The sequence below is a fragment of the Chlamydomonas reinhardtii genome, chromosome 14, assembly GCF_000002595.2.
Source record: "Chlamydomonas reinhardtii strain CC-503 cw92 mt+ chromosome 14, whole genome shotgun sequence".
NCBI classification, from domain to species: Eukaryota; Viridiplantae; Chlorophyta; class Chlorophyceae; order Chlamydomonadales; family Chlamydomonadaceae; genus Chlamydomonas; species Chlamydomonas reinhardtii.
The window spans coordinates 1,903,991-1,918,562 of record NC_057017.1 but is presented as its reverse complement, the minus strand read 5'-3'; the positions used below and the strand labels follow the sequence as shown (position 1 = coordinate 1,918,562).

Genomic DNA, 14,572 nt, shown 5'->3' with positions numbered 1-14,572 from the left:
TTTTTCTCGGCCATGCGAGTGCAGCATGAGCCCCAGCGGCGTGAAGCACCAACTGCTCTCCTTACAAGCAGTATGGCATGATATACCATAAACCAACAACTTCCTCTACAATAACGGACTGAAGTCATTGTGTGCGCCACAATCGCATTCCGCTCTAGTCACGAAACATAGCTGTAATAGCCCCGCCGCATCAATCATATGCAGTCTTGCTTGGAGCGCTCAAATCACTCGGGGGCGGCCGCCCGGGCGGCTGGGGGCCGTATGGCAGGCTCGTTGCCACACGGTTGCCCCACCGCGCCCCACCTACAGCTGCGGCGCTCTGCCCGCGCGCTCTCCAGAAACGGAGACACCCGCCCGCTCCAACACGGGCCAACTGAATCAGTGAATGGGTGCCGTCTCCGGGCTGGCGCACTAGTGGCTTTGTCGGCGCAGGCAGCGCCGGGGCCCGTACTGCAGAGCGTACCGGACTTGTCCGCCTGCGATGCTCAGCGCGGCACCCGCAGCGCGCCGCCGCTGACCTCCGGCCCCGCGTCAGGTGTTGCTACGGAAGGATCGTTGGTACCTCAGCTGCTCGGCGAATCTAGCAACAGTCATGGCAGTGCGGCTTTTGATGCGGCTACCTGCATAGCACAGGTGCGCGTGTGTTCGAACCGGCAGCAGGTCGCAGGCCGCTGGGTGCAGGACTGTCAGGGCATTGGTAGAGGGCTCCATGCCAGGATAGGAATGCTTTTGAATAGACTAACAATCGTTGTGTGGCATCATGCCTACATAAGTTCACGGCTGCGGGCTCTTTAATGGGTTGGTCCCTTCGGCATGCAGGCGGCTCGGCACGAGTGGCCCGGATTGCGGGCTTGGCGCGCCCGTGGGGTTGACCGCCGCCTGCGCTGGTCGCCACTGCCTCAGGCCGAGCCCGGCCACAGCAGCAGCCGTAACATTGGCAGCAGCGCCAGCAGTAGCACCGCCAACGCCGGCGGCGGTAACGGCTCAATTCCCGGAGGCAGCACTGCTGGTGGCCCTGTGGTGGTGGGCGCAGGCGAGGCCCCAAGCCTGGCCTCGGTGCTACTGCCACCGCCTGCCCGTGGAGCCCAGCCTGACGCTGCTACTGCGGCCACATCCGCCACGTCATCATCATCATCATCATCATCATCATCATCATCATCAGCAGCAGCAGCAGCAGCAGCAGCAGCAGCAGCAGCAGCAGCAACAAGAACAGCAACAGCTGCTAGCACTGGTGCTGGCGCTGCTGGCGCTGCTGCTACAGCCGTGCCCGCCAGTCTGGTGCAGGCGGGTTTGATGGTGCTGCGCACGGCGTGCCCCCAGGCCAAGGCCGACCTGACGCACGCGGCCTGGTCCGCCTACTTGTCCGGAGAGCTGCCGCTGCGCGCGCCACAGGAGCAGCCCGGGATGCTGGGGCTGCTACAGCCCACATTGCAGCAGCAGCAGCAGCAGCAGGAGTCACAACATCAGCTACACGAGCAAGAAGAATGGCTTCAAGCTGAGGATCAGGAGGCCTGGCAGGGCCGCCTTAAGAGTCAGAGCCAGCGGCAGCGGCAGCGGCAGGAGGTGAAGGCGCGACTGGAGCAGCAGCTGCCGGACCACCCCGCGCGGCCGGAACGGCCGCAGCTCGTGCGGCCCAAGGAGGTGAGCGGGGCGGGCGGATAACTGTCAATGGGCATTGTGCCGTAGCCACTCGCGCACGATACACAAAGCATGAAGTGCCAGCGGGGCAGGCGGCTTTGACGCCTTCGGCATCGGTATGCAGCAGTGTGCGGACAGGACACATCTGATCATTGGCACGCCTGAATCATGTTGTGTAGGATTGACAACGCGCGCTATCTCCTTCCTGTAGATCCCTGGCCACGAGAACTCGCCGCTGGGGCTCAACGGCTACATGTTGCACAACCTGGTGGGTGCAGCAGCATGGAAGTCCGTGCGGTGCATTACATGGAAGTCCGTGCGGTGCATTACATGGAAGTCCGTGCGGTGCATTACATGGAAGTCCGTGCGGTGCATTACATGGAAGTCCGTGCGGTGCATTACATGCGGCAAGCGACAACAACAACCTCCGCTGCCGCCTGCACTCGCGTTCGCATTCACATCTACGCATTTCAGTTACATGCGGCAACGCGCTTGGCTGATTGCTGACCCACCGTCAAATGACGAGGATGTGTGTGGCGAAGTGGTACGGGCGGGACCGTGCAAGTACCGGAGGCTGCAGGTTACCTGCTGTTGCTTGCTTGTCTCTTAACTGTACCGGCGCCGCCACCGCCACTGCAGGCGCACATCGAGCTGAACGCGATTGACCTGGCATGGGGTGAGTGCTGACCGGTGCTGGCTTATGGAGCGATGAGTAACGCAAGTGATGTGGAGTCGATCATCGTGTATACATCGCCTGACTTCATTAGCTGCGCACACTTCTGATACACTTCTTTGTACGGTACCAACTTTGTATCTCCCAAACCTGTCATTTATCACTTCTTTCTGCATGACCGTCGACCTCCCACTGCTTCTCCTTGCAGACACGGTGGTGCGGTTCTCAGCACTGGAGCTGCCAGACCAGTTCTATGAGGACTTCGCGAGGTGGGTTGTACGGACAGTAGCTAAGGGAGTGGACAGGTGGTTGGAAAACGTGTGGCTTTACTGGCTGATATCGCACGGTGGCATGATGTCAGTAAGGGGAGAATGCGTTTGTAAGCACGTGGGGGGGTTACGGGGGCATCCCCGCTCCCGCGAGCTCCCGCCATTTTGCCGCGCCAGTCCATATGGACACGGGGGGTTGTCGCTGGCGTGCTCGTCTTGCACTTCCCGGGTCAACCGATAGCAGTGCGCGACCTGCTCGGATCCGCTCCCCCGGCCCCGGTGCAACGCTGTGCCGGTCCGAAATCACCGCCGTCTTAAAAGTCATGCCTGGAACCCCACACCAACCCCACCCCTCCCCGCCCCCGCCATTCCGCCGCCAGGGTTGCTGACGACGAGGCCCGGCACCTGCGCTGGTGCCTGCAGCGCCTGTCCGAGCTGGGCTGCGGCTACGGCGACATGCCCGCACACGACCTGCTGTGGCAGGGCTGCAAGCTGTCCGCGGTGGACGTGGCGGCAAGGTAGAGCACGCCGGCGGGCAGGGGCTTGGGGGGGGGGGGGGGGGTAATTGCGGACGGTAGCAGCGAGAGAGGAGTGGAGTGTTGCTTGGGCATGGCCTTTATCAGGCGCTTACGGCACATGCCCAACTGAATTGTGCCAATCTGGACCATGCCCATACGGACCGGCCGGTGTCCATGCGTCAAAAGCCTCCGCCTACCGCTGCTGCTCCCCACGGGGGGCCGTACCGCAGGCTGGCGGTGGTGCCGATGTCCCAGGAGGCCCGGGGGCTGGATGCGGGCGGGCGGCTGGTGCAGGTGGGTGCCGGTGGTTGGAGGCTAGTTCAAGTACCGGTAGGCCTTAATGCCGACCGCAATTGCGACCCGCTTCAGAGAACCAGTGCCCAATGTGACGGTGCGACCCACAACATGATCAACGCAGCGGCTGAGGGGCTACGGCGACAGTCGTTCCGCGGCAGTGGTGGCGCTGATCGCGACTGAGGAGCGGGCGCACGTGGCGGTGGGCGTGACATGGTTCGCACGCCTGTGCGCCGCGCTGGGCGTGCCAGCAGGGCCGCTGTTCAGGTAGGTGGGTGGGTGGGTGGGTGGGTGGGTGCCAGGGGTGTGCGTGTGCGTGTGTGAGCAGGGGCATCGCGGTTCGGTTTCGGGTCTAGGACTGACAGGCCATCACCCCTTCCCCCGACCACCGGCCGGTACTGGTCTGTGCATCCAACCCACACCTCACGATCCCGCCTTTCTACACACACACTCTGCGCCACGCAGGCGTTGGCTGCTGCACCTGAACCCGGACCTGCTCAAAGGCCCCTTCCAGCACAGCGAGCGCAACCTGGTGGGGCTGCCGCGGGACTGGTACGACCCGGTAGCCTGGCCGGAGAAAAGCGGCCTGGCCGGAGAGCAGCAGGAGGTGGAGGGGGCGGTGGCTGGGGAGAAGGAGAAGGAGGCGGAGAGACAGGGGAGGGGTGGGGAGCGGGGAGCACAGCGGGCAGGGCACGCGACGGGGGCCATAGCTACGGGCGCTGGCCCCCTCGAGGCCGGCGCAGGCAGCGGAGGCGGAGGCGGTGGTGCTGGTGGAAACAGCAGTGGGCGGCCGGGTGTGGTGAAGCCGGTTCGCGGGGCGCCGGCGGCGCGGCTGTCTGGGCCGCTGCCGCGGTTGAGCGAAACGCAGCTGCAGCTGCTGGCGGAGCGTCTGGCCGTATTTGTGGGCGTGGAGGGCCGACGGACATTGAGCTAGAGTTGTGGACCTCTCATGTCGCGCGTGCGTGTCATCTTATATTGCTGATGTGCTGGCAATCCTGTGGCCAAGTACAGATCATGTGTGGTCCTGAGCCGGAGCTCGTGCAGCGTCGGCATGGGCCCTAAAGCTGGTTTGGTTGCAGAAGTCACCCCGCCTATGACTTCATTGGGGCCCATACATTCCTAGGGCTCAGCCCATTTTCCAGCTGTACAAAGCTGACACCCCTTGTTGTTTGGCTTCTGGGGCTACAGAAGGGATGGCTGGGACGCGGTGGTGTGTGGCACAACTAGATGACACGATCGCCGGCCTATGCGGGGCTGGCATGGGTGATGCGCGCCACAGAGCATGACCGCCCAGAACCCACCATACACGTAGATGCATGCGGTAACCCACACACAGCTCACGCCGACTTCACCCGCTGCGCCCTCCCAATCTTGGCCCTGGTCAAGTCAAGTCAGCTAGTCAAGTCATTTAGTCAAAGAGACGGGCCAAGAGACGGGTCAAGATCAAGAAGGTGCATCTCGCCAACAAGGTACTACAGCAACGCCGCCAAGCAGGCTCTCGGCCGCCCGCTCCCTGCCCGAAGCACACTGCACTTCTGAGCCAGCGCAGCAACACCCCTCCACCCTCGTTCGATCTGCCTCGCCACCCGGCAGCATCCACCCCGTCTTCCGTCCTCCTGTCCCACGCCCGACACGCGCCCAGCGGCTCACCAACGGCAACACGACGCGACACGTAACATACACGCCGCACCTGCCACACTGGGCCGCACACATCGTACACCTCCTATTGCCTACCTCCCACCGCCAGCATCCTACGTCCTACCTAGCCCGCCTCCCGAGTCCCCACACACCCCACCCCTAGCTTGCCACCCGCGTCGCCTGCGCTTCCTCCTCAAGCTCCCCGACGCCGCCATGTCATCGGCACTCATGGGTCGCTGCTCCGCCCACCGCGGCCGCAGTACAGTCAAGCCCCGCTGCGCATGTCGCCCGTCTCCGTGAGGACCACCCGCATGACGGGCGGGGGCGGCCCGGGCGACGCCTGGCCGGAGCGGTTGTGGCCGAGCGTGTGGCTTGGCGGCTGGCCGTGGCGGAGGCGCCGCTGCCGGGCCAGGAGCAGGTTGCGCTGGTTGGGAGCGCCTGGGGGGGGGCGAAAGGGGAGGTGGAGGGGTCAGCGGCAGACGCCGATGCGTGCGACGCGGGGACAAAGCATGGCCTCCGGTCTAGAAGGCAGTGCCGGGCGAGAGGTGTGCGGGCCTGCGCTACCCAGCTGCCCACCCCCTGGTGCCTCCAGCCGTCATCCCGACGGCCTTAGCTACCCAGCCACCTCCCTCATTCTCAAGGTACTCTGCCCCCGCAGAACCGCCGCCCTCTGCAGTCCCTGCACCCATCCATCTGGCAGCACGAGGGGCAGCACCCAACCCATGGCCGTCAGCCCGGAGCCCTGGAACCCGCGCCCCGCACCCGCACCTTGCTGGATGCCGCGGACCCGAAGCCCTCACACCAGGGTTCACGGCGCCCTGTGACAGGCAGGGCAAAGGAGTGACAGGAAGGGGGGCTGGGAGTTAGGCGGAGCGGGAGCAGAGAGCGGAAGTGCCAAAGGCCCTGCAGGGCTGCGCGTGGACCCTCAAGCTTTCTCCCGCCCAGCCACTCACAGCTGCGCGGGGCCTTTTGGAAGGCAAGCAGGGCGAACAGGCCAGCAGCAACCATCGGACCGTTCTCGAGTAGGCTCGTGCGCAGGCTCTTGAGTAGGCCGCTCAGCTTGACCGAAAGCCAGCGGGGACGCCGCGGAGGGCGTCGGCAAGCACGAAGGAGCCAGCAAAAATCGCGCTGCCCAGCACGAAGAAGCCAGCAAACATCGCGCCGCCCAGGACCAGAGCTGCTTTCGCTTGAATCTTGGCGGCCTTAACCGTGGGGTCTTCGTTCTCGGGCTCCTCGTCGGCGGCGCCCCCGTGGCCACGAGCGCGGGGCGGAGGCATGCCGCTGTTTCCAGCACCAGAGCTAGTCCGCACAACGCGAGCCGCGGGCCGCGAACGCGCGATGGATCGCCGGGGAATGGCGCCGGAAGGCGCCGAAGCAGAGCACTGCATGGAACGGGAGAGCATACTGGTTGTCATATTGAGCGCAGCAGGCAGAACAGCGGTCGGCTAGGAAAAAGTAGCGTAATCATGCCATTTGCGGTCTTTCCATTCGCTGCGCCCAAATCCTTGCGCAAATGTCCTAAATGTGAAGCACTGCCGGGAGCGCACAGTGCTTTAAGAATGGCGTAGCGCACCTGGCTCCAAGTCCATTCTCTGCTCATTTTGTCTTCTCATTTTTTTGTGATGGGACAGGGTTTAGGCCCAGGTGGCGCAGGTTGGCGAGGTCCCGTAAGGTGCAGCTGACGCCCATACCCCAAGCAGACGGCAGACAGTTTGCAGTGGCAGAGCAGAAGTGCATGGCTGGTCGAACGCCGGAGTTGCTGTACCGACAAGTTGCTGGCTGGCTGGAAGTTTGCTGATGCGCATTCCTCACGCTCCGGGCGCCCGGCCAGGCGATAGCACCACATAGACACACAGCCGCGCCAGTACGGGACAGCGGGGAATTGTCCCGATGGCCCTCCTGGCCTGTGGCTTCATCAAGGCGCTGTGGACTGACAGCCTGACTGGCAGCAAGCGCATTGTGCAGCAGGGATCAGTGATTCAGTGGAAGTAAGACTTCCAAGGTTTTTTTCTAAGAGACCCCTGAGCGAAGCGATCCAGGGGGGGCGAAGCCCCCCAGGATTGCCCCTGTCCGTGCCTGCCTGCCTGCGTTGACAAAAAGTGCCCAACTGGTGCAAACCGCGAGGAAGTAACGACAGCGCGATCGCTGCATGGCTCATCCCGGTCGCACTGCGGTTGGTATGGGCGCGTGCGATGCATGCCGTGCGACACCAGGAAGCCCGACTCTGGAAACACAGACGCTGACGAAGAGGCAAGGGAGCAAACAGCAGGCAGGTGACGGGTGCGGACCGCATTGCGGTTCCCCACACCCGTCATGAAACCGGCAGCCGCACGGGGCGGCGGCTGCCGGCCGGGTGGGGGCAGGTGTGTTAGTGGGGTACAAATGGTTACAAAGGAGAAGAAAGGGGAAGGCGCAGCACCACAACGGCACATAACCTGCAAAGCGAGCAGGCAGAACCAGGGGAGAACACCAGGGACAACCGCACAAGCCACCAAAACCCAAGGGCACCCCTCCGGCCATTGCTTTGCTGGATTGCTGCATTCCGATTGCATTTCCCTGCTGTTGCCTCTAGTGCTCATCCGTGGACGCTGGTCGCCTTCCTGCAGGTGCGATGCGGCTCTGCCTCGCGAAGTCCTGCAGTGTGGCGTTGCGGTGTGTCTGTGTGGTGCTATCGCCTGGCCAGGCGCCCGGAGCGTGAGGAATGCGCGTCAGCAAACTTCCAGCTAGCCAGCAACTCATGGGTACAGTAACTCCGGCGTTTGACCAGCCGCGCACTCCTGCCCTGCCTTTGCCAGTTGTGTGCCATCTGTTAAGTTCTGGGAATCAGCTGCACCCTACGGGACTTTACCAACCTGCCTTTCCGCTGTCCCATCGCACACCAAAGGGCACCCCTCCGGGGCAAAGCAAGGGCCCCCCAAAAAGGCGAAAGGTTGGCACGTTGGCACCCCGTGACTGCCTGGCGAACCCCAGCGGCCCCAGCAAACGGGAGGGGTAGGGGCCATGGCATGGGTGAATTCGCGACTAGGGCAATTTGCGCTAATTCGGGAATTAGTGCGCAACTTTGTTAGGCTGTCTTGCACGCCCAGCATAATTACATTTATGCGACCGGACGCTTCTTTACTTGTTGTCAGTGTTAGAGCCTGTCCGCGGCGCAAGTTCGGTCAGCACGACCGTCAAATCCCTTTGTAGCGCTCTAATGACCCCAAGCAAGGTCGCAGCAAACTTAGGAGTCATTATAGAAATGGTAGTAGGCGGTATCTGGGGCTGAAAGCCGTGGAATGCGCGGCTGCGCAAATTTGCCAAGTTGCGTTCTTCGCCGACAAGGCTTCGCTCTATGGATCGGCAGCACACTATTGACTTATTGCCAATGTGGTATCGTTTTCAAGTGCTCGCGGCACGAACACTGATGTTAATACTGCTGTGTTGTTTTCCATTAACTATGGGGGGTTCCGGGGGCGTAGCCCCCGGGAAAAATTTTGGAAATCCCTGGCACAAAACACTTGATTTTTGACGTTGGTAAGGAGGGCACGGCGTGCTCCGCCGGGGTCACAAACTGCTGGGGGCAGCCGTGGGCAAGACACGCGGTCAGGTAGCCCGGCCTGCCATGCTTCTACTTGCTGGGCGTGGGCGCTACACCTCCTCTGCCTCGGACACTCATGTGTGGCCCTACCGGGCAAGGAGAGAAGTGTTGGGCCGGACAGATACATCTCCTGCAGCGTGGTAAAGGTGGCTGCTGGTCGCCGCCACACCACGCCGCTGGACCCCTTGCCCTCGCCCTCGCTCCCCTGCCCCCTGTCTACGCACTGCGTAAATATTAAATCAAAGTATGAGCTGCAGTGGCTGCTGTATCGTGGGCCACCGCTCCTATCCACTGCATAATTGACCCAAGCTGGGCGTGGGGCGACAGGGGCAGCAAGGTGGGTACTCGTACTTGCTGGGTACGCGCCTAACTTCTGCGCAATTTGCGCGGCCTTCGGCCGCGCAAGTTCCCCCAACCCCATTTCAGCATAATAACGGCCTCTGGATCACCCCATAATTCCCGCAATTTGCCCTGGTCAGGAAACGGCATGGCACATGGGCACCTATGGGAATTCGCGCGAATTCGGGAATTAGCGCGCAACTTTGTTGGCGCTCCTAGCCTCCTTCGCTGAGTGCAGACGTTATTCTCAAGTGTGTTTCTAGTAGAAGCGTTCTTCAAACCGGTCAAGGGCCCCAGTTTGGACAGTATGAGTGCCCAAGTTTCCTTCTAGTGTGCTGTTACTCCTAAGCACGATGCCATATGTTATATAAGTATCAAAGAAACAACTATGGCCATTGTTAGAGGGTCAAAAGGTCGCGTGCAGCGCGACAGCGCAAATTCGCGAGCTCCCGTTCTTCGCCGGCTGTGCTTCACTCCTTCCGCCCCCCGCTGCAACGAAAAGCGCTCTACAATTCATACCATCGCCCCGCTGCGCGCCCCTACTTTATCGCTCAAAGCAGCTGATGCTTTCAAGCAATATTTCTGTGGGGTTCCGGGGGCGTAGCCCCCGGGAAAATTTTGCAAAATTAAGATAGCGTACGCGTGGATTTTTGCTGTGAGGAACGGGTTACTGGTGTGATCCGTGGGGGTCAGAACCCGTGGGAGGAGCCGTTGGCAGGCCAGCGGAAATGAGGGGCCAGCATGCCACGCTAGCAAGTATTTGGCGTGGGCACCATGCACGTCTCGGCTTGGGTGCATATGTATAGGCTCAGAGGGCCAGTGTGATGGCGCTAGGCAGCACGAAAACGTGTCCTGCTGCACTGCAACGTGGCTGCTGGTGGTGGGGGACAAGGCAGCAAGTTCAGCACCGCCTCACTGGGGCCCACCCCCTCCGCTGCCTGCACGATGCATAAAAATTAAGAATGTTTATGCATTGCCTCAGTGGCGATAAAGCACCTGCCCTGATGGTGCGCCTCACTAATTCCGCGAGCGTGGGATGGGAGGTCAGCGAGGCGAGGGAAAAGATACACACGCTCGCCGTGTACTCCACTGAACTTCGCGAATTAGCGCGGCCTTCGGCCGCGCAATTTTCCCGCATCCCATCTCAGCCTAATAACCGCCTCTGGATCATCCCATAATTTGCGCATTTTGCCCACTCGAAAGGTTGCGGGTACGGATGGGATACGGCAGCGGTCGGCAGAATCCCCTGTGCAATGCTTCGCTTTCGGGGTGCTGCAGCATGTATTAAGCACAAGTATGTGCTAAGACATTAATTGCTAGGCCATCCGGCCTGTCCTAGGCCGGAGCGTCAGCTCCGCCCAACTGCTGCTGCGTTTATGTTCTGACCCCGTCATCCCCAACGCATTCCAAGCCCATTGCACCCAAATTACGCTCCAATATTGTACTCATCCCCAACCGCCAAGCAGGCCGAAGCGTCGAGGGCATGCAGGAAAAAGCTCGCACCTCCAAAGCCAGCTTCCTCACCTAGGAATTTCGGGAGTTCCTGGGCACCATCCCACGTAAAATGACGTGGACTATTATCAGCAGTTGGAAACGAACGGGGCCTCTTGTGAGCGCCTGTCGTGACGCATGCCCCAATCCGGGCCTCATGCATCACGCCAGCACACGCCCGTTTCCTGTTGTATCTTTTCCACACCCGTCTTACTTTGCTCCGTATGACCATATAGAACCTTTCAAGGACCAAAGCACCAAAATGCAGCCAACATCGCTGACCGGACGGCAACAGCAGCAGCTCGGTCTGCTGGGATTAGCGGGGCGGACACAACCGGACATGTTAGAGGCAGCTCGCGTAGCCGCGTTGCTAAATGGCCAGGGCCAGTTTAACCTGCAGACGAGCGGGCTCGGAAGCGGGGCCCTGTCCGGTCAGAGTCTTAACTTAAGCCTGGGCAGCCTGCCGACCTCGTCGCTGCAGCAAACTTCTCAGCAAGCTCCTATGCAGCAGTCTTCGCAGCTTGGGCTGCCTGACCAGCTCGCTCTGCTCAGCGGATTCCCGGCCGCGCTCTTCCCCCAGCAGTACGGGTCGGGAGACCGCGACCTACAGCTCGGCGGCCTGCGTAATGTGGGCAAAACGAAGTCTTCTGACAGCCGGAGCTCAAGTGCCTACGCGAGCAGGCACCAAGCGGCTGAGCAACGCCGCCGAACTCGAATCAATGAGAGGTAAGCTGCGTTGTGGGCTCCAAGCGGTCCGCAAGCATGTTTCAACTGCGCTAGGCATTGCCTATTGACTCTGCCGGCACCGGAACACTTCACAGTCAGGTCTCGTAAAGTATACGCGTAGTCAGCGAGTCCTGCGCCAGCGCACACAGCCCAAGTGCTCGCGTTTTTGACATGCAAGCCTTTGTTGACGTCAGATTGACACGGTTATGCTGGGTTTTCGCACTATGTGCAGGCTGGAGCTCCTGCGCAAGCTGGTGCCGCATGCGGAGCGCGCCAACACGGCGTGCTTTCTGGAGGAGGTCATCAAGTACATCGAGGCGCTGAAGGCGCGCACACTGGATCTAGAGTCGCAGGTGGAGGCCCTGACGGGCAAGCCGGTGCCCAAGTCGCTGGCGCTGCCCACCGGCATGCCGTCGGTGCTGGCCGGAGGCTCCACCAGCGCGGACAACACCAACGCCAGCCCGCGCATGGTTGGCGCAGCGACATCGTCGCAGGGCGGGCCCGCGGGCTCGCTGCCATCGGGGCAGCCGGGCGCCGGCGGGGCGGGCGCGGGCTCCCTAGCCAGCCCCTCCACCACGCCGCCCCCTACCATGACCGCGCAGCAGGCCTCCCAGCAGCTCTCGCTCATGCAGTCGGGCGGGCAGGCGGGCGGCTCGCAGGGCCTGCCGTCACAGCTGACGCTGCCCAGTGGCGGCGCCGGCGCGGGGCTGCTCTCGGCGGCGCAGCAGAGCCTGCTGGGTTTCCCCCAGTCGGGCGGCCTGTCCCTCTCAGGCGCCGGCCTGTCACTGGGCGGCAGCGGCCTGGGCCACGGCACCAGCGGCATCAGCCTGACCCAGTTCGCCGGCAACCTGCAGGCGGCCGCCGCGGCCGCCGCCGCGGCGTCGCACGGCGCCGGCAGCCAGTCCCACTCGCAGTCGCAGTCGCAGCACTCCGGCCTCAGCCTGGGCTCGCACCACGTCACCGCGTCGCAGCTGAACGAACTGCAGGCCATGCAAATGATGCAGTCGCTGCAGCAGCACCACAACCAGCACGCGGCGGCCGCCGCGGTGGTCGCGGCCGCGGGTGGCGGCGGCGGTTCCCGCCCGGGATCCACGTTCCACCCCACCAACAACAAGGCGTTCCTGCACTTCAACGAGGACGCCTACGCCTTCAGCGGCAAGCCCGAGCTGTCGCTACCCGCGCGCAGCCTGCTGGGTGCAGCCGCGGCCTCCGCCGCCACGCCCAGCACGTCTCTCCAGCTGACCACCGTGCAGCTGCCCGCGGACTCGAACACGCTGCTCCAGGTGAACGTTGGGTCTTGCGCTGCGCATGGATGCCGCGGGTTAGCGACTGTGGGGGTTTAGCTTGGCAGGGCACGGCACCGCATGGAATGAGACAGCGTGGCCGCGCGTGTGACGCCGCGTAGCGAGGGACGTGGGCGCGTGCGCGGTGGCCAGTAGGTCGCATTGTTAGGGCCAGCGTCACGCGCGGTGGCGTGGGGGCCAGCGCGATTGGGCTAAGGCGTCCCTTGAGGCTGCAATGCGGGGCTCGTCGTGCGGTCATGCAGTGTACCGTGGGCGCCGTCCTGACTCCGGTGTTTGCCGTGTCCCCCCCCTCCCCACTCCTCCCTCCGGCTCGCAGGTGGAGATGGCGCGCAAGGCCGCGTCGGGCTCTCCCGTGTCCAGCGAGGAGAGCGGCGTGCCGCTGAAGAAGCGCAAAGTGCTGGTGCTGTAAGGCCAAGTCGCGCTGGTTCTGCGAGAGCCAAGCGGCAATGGCTGAGAATGGCGGGCACAATACTTTTTTATGCGGCGGATTGCCGCAGCCGTTAAGAATCGTGGGGCACCTGGTTACGGAGAGCTGCAGCTGCGACGAGCTGCAGTTGCAGGACTAGCAACTCCACGGGCACTTTTGGAGCTATTTGCCTATATGATGGTTTTGTTTGCATGTGCGTAGTTTCGCACGCGGTTGTAGCAGGTAGAGGTACCGGGCTCCATATATTTACCAGTGCAGGCAAGCACCGCGAAAAGCGGTGCGCCCGCACGCTCGTATCAACATCCTGAGATACAGACGCGAGGCTGGCGGCATACGTAGTAGGTATACGGGGCTAAAATGGCGCGGGTTTCATGCTGTGCACTCACACTAGTACAATATGCTCAAGGTTCAGAGGAGGGGGTGGATCAGCCATTTGAGCGAGGTATTGTGTGTCCTCAAAAAAATGGCATGGCATGCGATAATGCGGGTACGGCAACGGGGACGCACATGTTTGGCTGCGGCAACGTGTGCGCGCAGGCGAAGGCTGCACGGCCATTGGTGCCGCGCTCCTGGGCATTCGCAGTGTGCATTGGGGCGGTGCGGAAGCTGGTGTAGGTAGTAGATGCAATGCGTCAGCATGCAAGGGAGATGCCGGGTGTGCAAGGAGTCTGCAGCAGCATAGAGCAAGGTTGCACGGTGGATGGGATTGATGCCGAGGTAGTATCACGATGTTGGATTCATCCTTGCTCCCTGGTAGCGGTAGTACTAGACTGATGAGGAAGTCAGGGGAAAAGGGGGAGCGCGTGTGTTAAGAGGTGTAGTGGTGCAGTGTGGTTGCACGCGGCTACATGGCGTGACGATTTCAGATTCCGGGTGTGACGCCTGGGCGGGGCTGGCGCGGGGCCTATCGGATCATGCAGAGAGAACGGAGGCGAGGGTGGAAGGGTTCGAGGTTCGAGTGGCTATGCAAGCTGTCCAATAACTTCTCACGTGTGGACGGCCGTACCTACTTGCTTTCTGACGCACGTGACTCTGCGCATTGTCGCGACGGGAACGCCCAACGAACGGGCTGGTCAGGTGGGTCGCTTGAGCCATGGGCCTTGGGTGCGCGAGAGTGGATTGATACTACCGACCACCTGCTTGCCGCTGCAGCGGTGTTGCCTTTGCCGGCACAGTTCGGAGCCGCGGCTGCGGTGGAATTAAGATAGAGCCGGTTTCGGAGGTGATATGTTTGTCATGTTGATATTCACTGATGTACGGGGCTGCCGGGCTGCTATGGGTGCAGCAACCTAGCTGCGCACTCTCAGCACAAACGCCCGGCCGTTGCCTGATACGTATGTAGCCGGCCGGGAGTGCGCATAGCTAAGGCGCAACGAACAGAACACGAACGCAGTGCTGACCCATGAGTGCTGATGATGAACTGAGGCCAAGGCGGGCGGGGCTCCGCAAACCCGTGTTTGGCATGAGACTGAGAAATGCTGGTGGTAGGATTGCTGGTGGTAGCTGGCGTTGAAGCCAAAACAGAAGGCTGGTGGAGGAGGCAGCGAACAGAAATAACGGTACACTTGATACAGTACGGTAGTATGGTAATGGTTGCTGTTGGGTATTGTTGGCAGGGGGGTAAGCGTGTAAACTCGCCTTGCATTATCCGCCCATGTCTCTCGCCCTTGTCCGC

At 62.0% G+C, this 14,572-nt stretch overlaps 3 protein-coding genes across 3 annotated transcripts; 2 read left to right on the top strand and 1 right to left on the bottom strand.

Annotated features, from left to right (window-relative positions):
• Nucleotides 1-118: 118 nt before the first annotated feature.
• On the top strand, nt 119-4,694 carry CHLRE_14g620951v5 (uncharacterized protein). The gene is made up of 9 exons (XM_001690260.2): nt 119-633; nt 820-1,641; nt 1,850-1,906; nt 2,278-2,314; nt 2,520-2,580; nt 2,961-3,098; nt 3,329-3,392; nt 3,517-3,659; nt 3,858-4,694. Exons 1-9 carry the CDS (start codon nt 199-201, stop codon nt 4,324-4,326), a joined length of 2,226 nt encoding a protein of 741 aa, XP_001690312.2. The 5' UTR covers nt 119-198; the 3' UTR covers nt 4,327-4,694.
• Nucleotides 4,695-4,703: 9 nt separating this feature from the next.
• On the bottom strand, nt 4,704-6,778 carry CHLRE_14g620900v5 (uncharacterized protein). Its single transcript, XM_043070179.1, has 3 exons — nt 5,984-6,778; nt 5,799-5,848; nt 4,704-5,468 (listed from the first exon to the last, which is right to left on the bottom strand). Exons 1-3 carry the CDS (start codon nt 6,036-6,038, stop codon nt 5,247-5,249), a joined length of 327 nt encoding a protein of 108 aa, XP_042916852.1. The 5' UTR covers nt 6,039-6,778; the 3' UTR covers nt 4,704-5,246.
• Nucleotides 6,779-10,398: 3,620 nt separating this feature from the next.
• CHLRE_14g620850v5 (uncharacterized protein) lies at nt 10,399-14,541 on the top strand. The gene is made up of 3 exons (XM_001690259.2): nt 10,399-11,166; nt 11,399-12,449; nt 12,787-14,541. The coding sequence occupies exons 1-3, from the start codon at nt 10,703-10,705 to the stop codon at nt 12,877-12,879; spliced, it is 1,608 nt and encodes a 535-aa protein (XP_001690311.1). The 5' UTR covers nt 10,399-10,702; the 3' UTR covers nt 12,880-14,541.
• The last annotated feature ends 31 nt before the right edge of the window (nt 14,542-14,572 follow it).

Excerpts from the sequence above, each read along its gene's own strand:
- CHLRE_14g620951v5 (XM_001690260.2), top strand. The coding sequence starts at position 199 with ATGCAGTCTTGCTTGGAGCGCTCAAATCACTCGGGGGCGGCCGCCCGG. Across the intron at positions 2,581-2,960 it reads TTCTATGAGGACTTCGCGAG|GGTTGCTGACGACGAGGCCC; the intron begins GTGGGTTGTACG and ends TTCCGCCGCCAG. Across the intron at positions 3,393-3,516 it reads CGGGCGGGCGGCTGGTGCAG|CGGCTGAGGGGCTACGGCGA; the intron begins GTGGGTGCCGGT and ends TGATCAACGCAG.
- CHLRE_14g620850v5 (XM_001690259.2), top strand. The coding sequence starts at position 10,703 with ATGCAGCCAACATCGCTGACCGGACGGCAACAGCAGCAGCTCGGTCTG. Across the intron at positions 11,167-11,398 it reads CGAACTCGAATCAATGAGAG|GCTGGAGCTCCTGCGCAAGC; the intron begins GTAAGCTGCGTT and ends CACTATGTGCAG. Across the intron at positions 12,450-12,786 it reads ACTCGAACACGCTGCTCCAG|GTGGAGATGGCGCGCAAGGC; the intron begins GTGAACGTTGGG and ends TCCGGCTCGCAG.
- CHLRE_14g620900v5 (XM_043070179.1), bottom strand. The coding sequence starts at position 6,038 with ATGGTTGCTGCTGGCCTGTTCGCCCTGCTTGCCTTCCAAAAGGCCCCG. Across the intron at positions 5,849-5,983 it reads CCAAAAGGCCCCGCGCAGCT|GGCGCCGTGAACCCTGGTGT; the intron begins GTGAGTGGCTGG and ends TGCCTGTCACAG. Across the intron at positions 5,469-5,798 it reads GGTCCGCGGCATCCAGCAAG|GCGCTCCCAACCAGCGCAAC; the intron begins GTGCGGGTGCGG and ends GCCCCCCCCCAG.